This window comes from Pelophylax lessonae (genome assembly GCF_965119305.1).
Source record: "Pelophylax lessonae genome assembly, chromosome: 1".
Classification (NCBI taxonomy): Eukaryota; Metazoa; Chordata; class Amphibia; order Anura; family Ranidae; genus Pelophylax; species Pelophylax lessonae.
In genome coordinates this window covers 720141988-720154050 of record NC_138768.1, presented here as the reverse complement: position 1 = coordinate 720154050, position 12063 = coordinate 720141988, and the positions used below count along the sequence as shown (strand labels likewise).

The 12063-nt window shown below is 44.1% G+C and overlaps 1 protein-coding gene across 1 annotated transcript in view; it reads left to right on the top strand.

Annotated features, from left to right (window-relative positions):
- SORBS2 (sorbin and SH3 domain containing 2) overlaps positions 1-12063 on the top strand; it is a 488340-nt gene that overhangs the window by 362726 nt on the left and 113551 nt on the right. Inside the window, exon 12 of the mRNA XM_082244055.1 lies at positions 6069-6252. Coding sequence (XP_082100181.1) covers positions 6069-6252 — 184 coding nt within the window. The remainder of the gene's footprint in view (positions 1-6068; positions 6253-12063) is intronic.

Below are 12063 nucleotides of genomic sequence, written 5' to 3'. Positions count from 1 at the left end.
AAGAAGCACACACATGTCACAAAAACACTGGCTAGGCACACAGTTAACCCTTTGATCGCCCTAGATGTTTAACCGCTTCCCAGCCAGTGTCATTAGTACAGTGACAGTGCATATTTTTAGCACTGATCACTGTATTCATTTCACTGGTTCCCGCAAAGTGTGAGTTAATGTCCAGTTGTCCACTGCAATATCTCAGTCCTGCTATAAGTTGCTGATCGCTGCCATTACTAGTATAAAATAAATAAATACAAATTCTATAAATAAATACCATAGTTTTTAGGCTCCGTTCACATCTAGGCGTTTTGGGGCGTTTTTGGGGCGTTTTTCTGCTCTAGGATCAGCTCTCAAAACGCCCAACAAGACAAATCCTATTCATTTCAATGGCCCCTGTTCACATCTGAGCGTTTTGACGCTGTTTACAAAACGCCCAACGCTCAAAAAAGTACATGAGCTTCTTTTTGGGCAGATTACAGGCGTTTTCCATTGATCTCTATTCAATCTAAAAACGCCTGTACAAAAATCGCGGTAAAAATCGCGGTAAAATCGCGGTAAAAAACGCCGCAAAAAATCGCGGTAAAATCGCGGTAAAAAACGCGCGAAAAACGCTACGCTCAGGTGTGAATGTAGCCTTAGACACTATACCGTTTACGAAAAAAAAAAATAAGTATACGCATATTCATATTTTTTTTTTTTACCAAAAACATGTAGCAGAATACATATTGGCCTAAATTTATGAAGAAAGTTGATTTTTTTTCCATTTTTTTAAAGGATATATTTTATAGCAGAAAAAAAATAGTGTTGTTGTTTTTTTTTTTTTTTTTTTTTTTAACTTGTCAGTCTTTTTTTGTTTATAGCACAAAAAATAAAAATGACATAAATTGTATTTGGGTACAGCGTGGCATGACCGCGCAATTGTCAGGTATAGTATCGCAAAAAATGGCCAGGTCATGAAGGGGGGTAAATCTTCCCAGAGGTCAAGTAGCTAAAGTAATACAGAATGGATTAAATGATGGTCTTCTATACCTGCATTGAGTTAAAGGTTTTGCTTGACCTAAATTATACCATATATTATACTGTACTTTAAAGGTAACCAGCACTAGCAGAACTGAGAGAACTTTGCCATTGCAGACCTTTCCAGCTTCAAATGACCCTTTCTTGGCTGTTATACACTTTAAATGTCTTTAATCATTTGTGAGGCACAGACCTGGAGAAAGTATGCAGGACATGAAATCTGCAATGCTTCAGTATTGAAGCTAATGACAGCCAGGCAACTAGTATTTTTAAAAAGATGACAGCCTTATATTTCACACAATGTAGATTTCTTTTAATATGGAAGAATCTTGTTTTAGAATGTAGTTTACTGAACAGTTGTATTTTTCAGGTAGATTAAAGCCAGACATGGCTTCATACACTAATATTCCTGAGGGACTGATGTGAATGTACAATATATATATATATATATACAGTGGGTACAGAAAGTATTCAGACCCCCTTAAATTTTTCACTCTTTGTTATATTGCAGCCATTTGCTAAAATCATTTAGGTTCATTCTTCTTCCTCATGAATGTACACATAGCACCCCATACTGACAGAAAAACACAGAATTGTTGACATTGTTGCAGATTTATTAAAAAAGAAAAACTGAAATATCACATGGTCCTAAGTATTCAGACCCTTTGCTCAGTATTTAGTAGAAGCCCCCTTTTGATCTAATACAGCCAGGAGTCTTTTTGGGAAAGATGCAACAAGTCTTTCACACCTGGATTTGGGGATCCTCTGCCATTCCTCCTTGCAGATCCTCTCCAGTTCTGTCAGGTTGGATGGTAAACGTTGGTGGACAGCCATTTTTAGGTCTCTCCAGAGATGCTCAATTGGGTTTAAGTCAGGGCTCTGGCTGGGTCATTCAAGAACAGTCACGGAGTTGTTGTGAAGCCACTCCTTCGTTATTTTAGCTGTGTGCTTAGGGTTATTGTCTTGTTGGAAGGTAAACCTTCGGCCCAGTCTGAGGTCCAGAGCACTCTGGAGAAGGTTTTTGTCCAGGATATCCCTGTACTTGGCCGCATTCATCTTTCCCTCGATTGCAACCAGTCGTCCTGTCCCTGCAGCTGAAAAACACCCCCACAGCATGATGCTGCCACCACCATGCTTCACTGTTGGGACTGTATTGGACAGGTGATGAGCAGTGCCTGGTTTTCTCCACACATACCGCTTAGAATTAAGGCCAAAAAGTTCTATTTTGGTCTCATCAGACCAGAGAATCTTATTTCTAACCATCTTGGAGTCCTTCAGGTGTTTTTTAGCAAACTCCATGCAGGCTTTCATGTGTCTTACACTGAGGAGAGGCTTCCATTGGGCCACTCTGCCATAAAGCCCTGACTGGTGGAGGGCTGCAGTGATGGTTGACTTTCTACAACTTTCTCCCATCTCCTGACTGAATCTCTGGAGCTCAGCCACAGTGATCTTTGGGTTCTTCTTTACCTCTCTCACCAAGGCTCTTCTCCCCCGATAGCTCAGTTTGGCCGGACGGCCAGCTCTAGGAAGGGTTCTGGTCGTCCCAAACGTCTTCCATTTGAGGATTATGGAGGCCACTGTGCTCTTAGGAACCTTAAGTGCAGCAAAAATCTTTTTGTAACCTTGGCCAGATCTGTGCCTTGCCACAATTTTGTCTCTTAGCTCTTCAGGCAGTTCCTTTGACCTCATGATTCTCATTTGCTCTGACATGCATTGTGATCTGGAAGGTCTTATATAGACAGGTGTGTGGCTTTCCTAATCAAGTCCAATCAGTATAATCAAACACAGCTGGACTCAAATGAAGGTGTAGAACCATCTCAAGGATGATCAGAAGAAATGGAAAGCACCTGAGTTAAATATATGAGTGTCACAGCAAAGGGTCTGAATACTTAGGACCATGTGATATTTCAGTTTTTCTTTTTTAATAAATCTGCAACAATGTCAACAATTCTGTGTTTTTCTGTCAGTATGGGGTGCTATGTGTACATTCATGAGGAAGAAGAATGAACTTAAATGATTTTAGCAAATGGCTGCAATATAACAAAGAGTGAAAAATTTAAGGGGGTCTGAATACTTTCCGTACCCACTGTATATATATATATATATATACTGTGTGTATATATATATATATATACATAAATTGATGGCGCTATATCAGTACCTGTGATAAATAAATAAAAATATCAGGAGTTCATTAGTTACCCTATAATGGAACCATGACATGCGGTAATAGAGTTTGCATTCATGTGTCATGGGATTCATGTTTAATGTAGTTCTGTTGGCCGTAGTATTTATTGTACCCAATGGAAAATGTTTAGATTTTTCTGGTAGCTTTTTTTTCTTTCTGCAGTTAGAAATGTAATATTCACATAAGTATACAAACTGTCATTAATTAACACATTTTAAAAGTGGTTTTAAAAAGTGCTAATTCTCATGAATATCAAAGTGGATCAGTTATTGGCCATTTTTACTTACTGCAGTAAGGTATAATTCCTGGTTCAACAGCTCAAATAATAACCACAAAGCGCTTTATCTAGTATTGGCTCATACTAAATGCATTGGTTATAACTTTTTATTAATTAATTAAATTAAAAATTCTGTTTCTTGCAATGCTGAGTAGTCCAACCTTGGTTTGCTCATTTAAAAAAAAATCTTTTCATTGTAAAACCCCTCTACTTTTTAATATCAATCTTGGTGCAAAAACAGAAGAGGTGTAGAGATGTGCTTTGAAGTACTTAGTCATACTATATCCCGGGGTCCTCAATAGGCGGACTTCGGGCCGCCTCCTGACCCACACGGACTTCAATCTGGACCGCCGAAGCGATCTCCTTCCTTCTGTCATCAGCAGGGGTCAGAATGGAGAGGATCGGAGTGGCTGTGTGTTACACTGGCAGCGCCGCATGATTACAAAAAGCCGAGTTCTGCTTACCCGGCGGAGAGGCTGTCCTACAAAGTCCGGCCTCCTGGGCCGGCTCTTACCTATGATAGACAGAACACTGGTGACGTCTATCATAGAAGCCGGTCCAGGAGGCGGGATTTCGAATGACATCCTCACCGGGTAAGCAGAAGAACTCGGCTTTTTGTAATCATGCGGCGCTGCCAGTGTAAGACACAGCCACTCCGATCCTCTCCATTCTGCCCCCCCCCCCCTGCTGATGTCACTGGTCACTCTTCATTAATGGGGGCATGGGTCACTGGTCACTCTTCATTAATGGTGGCACGCACATGGTCACTCTTCATTAATGGGGGCACGCACATGGTCACTCTGCATTAATAGGGGCACGCACATGGTCACTCTGCATTAATGGGGGCACGCACATGGTCATTCTGCATTAATGGGGGCACGCACATGGTCGCTCTGCATTAATGGGGGCACGCACACTGGTCGCTCTGCATTAATGGGGGCATGCACAATGGTCGCTCTGCATTAATGGGGGCACGCACACTGGTCGATCTGCATTAATGGGGGCACGCACAATGGTCACTCTGCATTAATGGGGGCACGCACATGGTCACTCTGCATTAATAGGGGCACGCACATGGTCACTCTGCATTAATGGGGGCACGCACATGGTCATTCTGCATTAATGGGGGCACGCACATGGTCGCTCTGCATTAATGGGGGCACGCACACTGGTCGCTCTGCATTAATGGGGGCATGCACAATGGTCGCTCTGCATTAATGGGGGCACGCACACTGGTCGATCTGCATTAATGGGGGCACGCACAATGGTCACTCTGCATTAATGGGGGCACGCACACTGGTCGCTCTGCATTAATGGGGGTACGCACATGGTCGCTCTGCATTAAATGGGGCACATGGTCGCTCTGCATCAATAGGGGCACACACATGGTCACTCTGCATTAATGGGGGCACGCACACTGGTCGCTCTGCATTAATGGGGGCACGCACATGGTCGCTCTGCATTAATAGGGGCGTGCACATGGTCATTCTGCATTAATGGGGGCACACACATGGTCGCTCTGCATTAATGGGGGCACGCACACTGGTCGCTCTGCATTAATGGGGGCATGCACAATGGTCGCTCTGCATTAATGGGGGCACGCACACTGGTCGATCTGCATTAATGGGGGCACGCACAATGGTCACTCTGCATTAATGGGGGCACGCACACTGGTCGCTCTGCATTAATGGGGGTACGCACATGGTCGCTCTGCATTAAATGGGGCACATGGTCGCTCTGCATCAATAGGGGCACACACATGGTCACTCTGCATTAATGGGGGCACGCACACTGGTCGCTCTGCATTAATGGGGGCACGCACATGGTCGCTCTGCATTAATAGGGGCACGCACATGGTCGCTCTGCATTAATGGGGGCACGCACACTGGTCGCTCTGCATTAATGGGGGCACGCACATGGTCGCTCTGCATTAATGGGGGCACGCACACTGGTCGCTCTGCATTAATGGGGGCACGCACATGGTCGCTCTGCATTGATAGGGGCATGCACATGGTCGCTCTGCATTAATGGGGACACGCACACTGGTCGCTCTGCATTAATGTGGGCACGCACATGGTCGCTCTGCATTAATAGGGGCACGAACATGGTCGCTCTGCATTAATGGGGGCACGCACATGGTCGCTCTGCATTAATGGGGACACGCACACTGGTCGCTTTGCATTAATGGGGGCACGCACATGGTCGCTCTGCATTAATGGGGACACGCACACTGGTCGCTTTGCATTAATGGGGGCACGCACATGGTGGCTCTGCATTAATGGGGGGGGGGCACACACGCTGGTCACTCTGCATTGGATGGGGGCAAGTTTTGGGGAATGCCTTTTTTTTGTTGTTGGCGTTCTGTATTTGGAATTTGACGGTCACTTTTCCGGACCTCGGACTGAATGGAAAATTTGTAAGTGGACCTTTCAAGTTTACATTTGAGTACCCCTGCTATATACGATTGTTGACTGTTTAAAGCAAACATAAGTTAATGCAGTTCTTGTATATTCTGAAAATGTATTTGTATTTGACCATCTTTAGTTGAAAACTTTATTTTCTCAGTTAATAGTTTTATTGTATTTTTAACAGAAAACTACATTCCTGCCTATTCACATCCTGCAGCAAAGACACAGACATACCGCCCTCTTTCAAAAAGTATCTCAGATAATGGCACCGATGTACTGAGATCTTCATCACCGCTGCCTCCACCACCTATACCTGTGCCTCCTCCGGCTGTGCCTCTCCGTCCTCGGGAGCTGGCCTCTCCTGAGAAGTAAGTAATGTGAAAAAGTCATCCATGGACTATTCTCTTTATGATAACCAGGTTTCTCTTGGTCATTATGCATATTCTTCAAATAAATGCTTATTCTATGATACAGAATGCTAGACTTGATGCATATAAAACATCCAATAAAAAATGCTGGGCCATCTTAGTACCCACAGTCCTACCTGAGGAAGCTACGCTTGCACATTAGCAAAACGCGCTGACATCACTAATATGTCATGTGACATCCTGGATTCATGCCCCCTTGATCCCTTAAACATGACGGGGGGACCATGGGGAAACAGACATGCAATTGCAGGTACATACTGCAGCCATTGTACACAGCTGACCTAGAACTGGAGAAATCAGCGAGCACAGCAACCCAAGAGCTGGATCATCACACCGCAGCTACTAGATCATCGGGATTATCAAGTCGCTCATGGAGTGCAGTAGGTACAACTTATAGCATGTGGGGTGTTTGGGTTGAGTTGGGGCTGTCTTACGATGCAGTTATTCCTTGCCATGGGACACTACTGATGTGATTAATCAGCTGTGAAATGGCCGAACGTATGCTTGGAATCTACTTGAAATTTGCTAAATGCCTGCCATTGATTCAGCATACACTTTTAATCCTCATCGTGTTCCTCTTACCTCGATCTTTGCAAGATTGGAGTGGCAATATATTAGTGGACTGCCCGGTATGTCATAAATTGCACCTAGTCATATTTGGTTTGCATATTGATGGTGCAATATCGAACATCTTGCATTATTGCAAATTGAATAACTTCATATCCCCTCTATGTAAGCCACTAATTAATGTCTTTACAAGTTACTTAATGAGCAAACAGATTAAATTCACGTTCTTCTATGTTATCGCTGCCATCCCATACTATGAGGAGTCCAATGCAACATGTTGTAGAGGCTAATGAGTTACCATGGGGCAGCTTGATTGGCCCTGGGGCATATACCGTATTTTCCGGCGTATAAGACGACTGGGCTTATAAGACGACCGCCCTATTACATGATCTACCGGTAATACTTATACTTAGGTTACCTTGGAGATATTATACTCGGCGTATAAGACGACCTCCCATTTTTGGGGGATTTTTTGAGGTTCAAAAGTAGTCTTATACGCCAGAAAATACAGTATGTGTCACAATTTCCAGCTTAACCACTTTACCACCGGAGGATTTTGCTGTCTTCCGTCCAGGCCACTTTTTGCGATTCGGCGCTGTGCGAATTTAACTGACAATTGCGCGGTCGTGCGACGCCGTACCCAAACGAAATTTCCGTCCTTTTTTTCCCACAAACAGAGCTTTCTTTTGGTGGTATTTGATCACCTGTGCAATTTTTACTTTTTGCGCTATAAACAAAAAAATAGCGTTTATTTTGAAAAAATAACAATATTTTTCACATTTTTTTATATGAAATTCCCCCCCAAAAAAATTTAAAAATCTAATTTTTTTTTAAATTTTTGGCCAATTTGTTTTCTGCTACCTATGTTTGGTAAAAAAAATCGCAATAAGCGTATTTTGATTGGTTTGCGCAAAAGTCATTGCGTTTACTAACTAAGGGAAAGTTTTCTGTCATTTTTGGTGTTTTTTTTTTTAACGCGTAATGGCGGTGATCTGCGATTTTTTTTACGGAACTGCGACATTGTGGCGGACAGATCGGACCCTTGACTGACATTTTTGACACTTTTGGGGGTACCAGTGACATTACTGCAATAATCAGTGCTATACATATGCACTGTTACTGTAAAAATGACACTGGCAGGGAAGGGGTTAATTTTATTGGAGAGGGAGGGGTTAATGTATGCCTGGTGCTTACTGATGTGTGGGGGGGGAGGTGACTGAGTGACAGAAGGACAGATCGGATGTCCAGCTATGCTGAACACTCCGATCTGTCAGTCCCTGTCACTATGGAGATCCGCCCGCTCTGTTTACACAGGCGGGCGGATCTCCTCACTCAATTCCCCGACGATCGAGGCAGAGCAGCGGCGATCGCTGCTGCTCCTCCCCTGGCCCGACTCCTGCTGTGACTGAACACAGCGGGAGCGAGCCTCCGGCGGCGCGCGAGCGCCGCCCACAAGGGGCGGAGTCCAGCGACGTAAGTCTACGTCGCTGGACGGGATAGTGCCACATTGCCGCAGTAGCAGCAATGTGAGCAGGGTTTAAGTGGTTAACTTACCATATCCTGATGTGTCGGCTGTCTGTGTCAGTCATATGTGACACATATATACACTGCTCAAAAAAATTAAAGGAACACTTTTTAATCAGAGTATAGCATCAAGTCAGTTAAACTCCTGGGTAGTGTTGAGCGAACACGGACTGTATTATTCGTGTTCGTACCGAATAATTGGATTTTTTTTACCCGAACACGGACACGGACACTTTACTGTATGTTCGGGTAAAAATCCGTGTTCGGTCGTTTTATTTCCGGGTTTTGCATGCTTTGGCGCTCTTTTCATGGCGGGCTTTCAACAGCCAATCAACAATCGTTTAACTGGTGTGCCTTAAGCCATCCCAGCCATGCCTGCAAATGTCTTAGTAGCTGTGATTGGCCGTCTGAAGCATGTGACCAAGTCTTTATAAGTTCGAGGCAGCCGCCGCAGCAGCGTCATTCTGCTGCTTAGCTAAGGGACAGAGCACACATCAATGTGCTGGCTGCTGATTAGGGAAAGATAGGCAGGAAAAAACCATTTGTGTCCGGATAGAATTGAGGGACAGGTCGGAGTGTTTAGGCAGGGCGAGTTGTAGGCATTTTAGGGATAGAGTCTGCTGAATTATAGGGTCAGTGTCTTCTACAAACTACAATCGATATTGCTGTGTGGGGGGTGGGGTGAATCTGCACTCAATCCTGATCTACGATCTCTTCTCAATCCTGTTAGGGACAGAGTCTGCTGAATTTTAGGGAAACTGTGTTCTACAAACTACAATCGATATTGCTGTGTGGTGTGGGATTGGAGATAGGCAGGTGTCAGTGATCCACATCCATTTTTCTGTGTGTGAGCTGCAGTGAACACAATCTTTTTGGGCTGCAGTGAACACAATCTTTTTGGGCTGCAGTGAACACAATCTTTTTGGGCTGCAGTGAACACAATCTTTTTGGGGTGCAGTGAACAAAATCTTTTTGGGGTGCAGTGAACACAATCCTTTTTGGTGTGCAGTGAACACAATCTTTGTGGGGTGCAGTGAACAAAATCCTTTGTGGGGTGCAGTGAACACAATCTTTTTGGGGTGCAGTGAACAAAATCCTTTTTGGGGTGCAGTGAACAACATCCTTTTTGGGGTGCAGTGAACACAATCTTTTTGGGGTGCAGTGAACAAAATCCTTTGTGGGGTGCAGTGAACACAATCTTTTTGGGGTGCAGTGAACACAATCTTTTTGGGGTGGAGTGAACAACATCCTTTTTGGGGTGCAGTGAACAAAATCCTTTTTGGGGTGCAGTGAACAAAATCATTTTTGGGGTGCAGTGAACACAATCTTTTTGGGGTGCAGTGAACACAATCTTTGTGGGGTGCAGTGAACACAATCTTTTTGGGGTGGAGTGAACAACATCCTTTTTGGGGTGCAGTGAACAACATCCTTTTTGGGGTGCAGTGAACACAATCTTTTTGGGGTGCAGTGAACACAATCTTTGTGGGGTACAGTGAACAGAATCTTTGTGGGGTGCAGTGAACACAATCTTTGGGGGGTACAGTGAACACAATCTTTTTGGGGTGCAGTGAACACAATCTTTGTGGGGTGCAGTGAACACAATCTTTTTGGGGTGGAGTGAACAAAATCATTTTTGGGGTGCAGTGAACAACATCCTTTTTGGGGTGCAGTGATCAAAATCCTTTTTGGGGTGCAGTGAACACAATCTTTTTGGGGTGCAGTGAACAAAATCCTTTGTGGGGTGCAGTGAACAGAATCTTTGTGGGGTGCAGTGAACACAATCTTTGGGGGGGTACAGTGAACACAATCTTTTTGGGGTGCAGTGAACACAATCTTTGTGGGGTACAGTGAACAGAATCTTTGTGGGGTGCAGTGAACACAATCTTTGGGGGGTACAGTGAACACAATCTTTTTGGGGTGCAGTGAACACAATCTTTGGGGGGTACAGTGAACACAATCTTTTTGGGGTGCAGTGAACACAATCTTTGTGGGGTGCAGTGAACACAATCTTTGGGGGGGTACAGTGAACACAATCTTTTTGGGGTGCAGTGAACAACATCCTTTTAGGGTGCAGTGAACACAATCTTTGTGGGGTGCAGTGAACAACATCCTTTTAGGGTGCAGTGAACACAATCTTTGTGGGGTACAGTGAACAGAATCTTTGTGGGGTGCAGTGAACACAATCTTTGGGGGGTACAGTGAACACAATCTTTGTGAGGTGCAGTGAACACAATCTTTGTGGGGTGCAGTGAACACAATCATTGTGGGGTGCAGTGAACTCAATCTTTGTGGGGTACAGTGAACACAATCTCATACTTCTGAAGATTTGAGGGTGCTGCCTGTTCCATACTCCCCCTACTCCTCATCTAGCCTTTTAGGGGTACAAACAATAGTAATTGGGGCCTAGTGTGGTTGTGTACGTGTGATATACATACACTTTTTTTGGATCATATTTTCTATTCCGCTATTTAATCAAAAACCTTTGGGGATCAGTTAAATTGGGGGATAGTCTGTGTTGGTACGTGTGAGAGAGATCCACCTTTCCAAGTTGTTGGGGTTCATCTCATACTTCTGAAGGTTTGAGGGTGCTGCCTGTTCCATACTCCCCCTACTCCTAGCCTTTTAGGGGTACAAACAATAGTAATTGGGGCCTAGTGTGGTTGTGTACGTGTGATATACATACACTTTTTTTGGATCATATTTTCTATTCCGCTATTTAATCAAAAACCTTTGGGGATCAGTTAAATTGGGGGATAGTCTGTGTTGGTACGTGTGAGAGAGATCCACCTTTCCAAGTTGTTGGGGTTCATCTCATACTTCTGAAGGTTTGAGGGTGCTGCCTGTTCCATACCCCCCCTACTCCTCATCTAGCCTTTTAGGGGTACAAACAATAGTAATTGGGGCCTAGTGTGGTTGTGTACGTGTGATATACATACACTTTTTTTGGATCATATTTTCTATTCCGCTATTTAATCAAAAACCTTTGGGGATCAGTTAAATTGGGGGATAGTCTGTGTTGGTACGTGTGAGAGAGATCCACCTTTCCAAGTTGTTGGGGTTCATCTCATACTTCTGAAGGTTTGAGGGTGCTGCCTGTTCCATACTCCCCCTACTCCTCATCTAGCCTTTTAGGGGTACAAACAATAGTAATTGGGGCCCAGTGTGGTTGTGTACGTGTGATATACATACACTTTTTTTGGATCATATTTTCTATTCCGCTATTTAATCAAAAACCTTTGGGGATCAGTTAAATTGGGGGATAGTCTGTGTTGGTACGTGTGAGAGAGATCCACCTTTCCAAGTTGTTGGGGTTCATCTCATACTTCTGAAGGTTTGAGGGTGCTGCCTGTTCCATACTCCCCCTACTCCTCATCTAGCCTTTTAGGGGTACAAACAATAGTAATTGGGGCCCAGTGTGGTTGTGTACGTGTGATATACATACACTTTTTTTGGATCATATTTTCTATTCCGCTATTTAATCAAAAACCTTTGGGGATCAGTTAAATTGGGGGATAGTCTGTGTTGGTACGTGTGAGAGAGATCCACCTTTCCAAGTTGTTGGGGTTCATCTCATACTTCTGAAGGTTTGAGGGTGCTGCCTGTTCCATACCCCCCCTACTCCTCATCTAGCCTTTTAGGGGTACAAACAATAGTAATTGG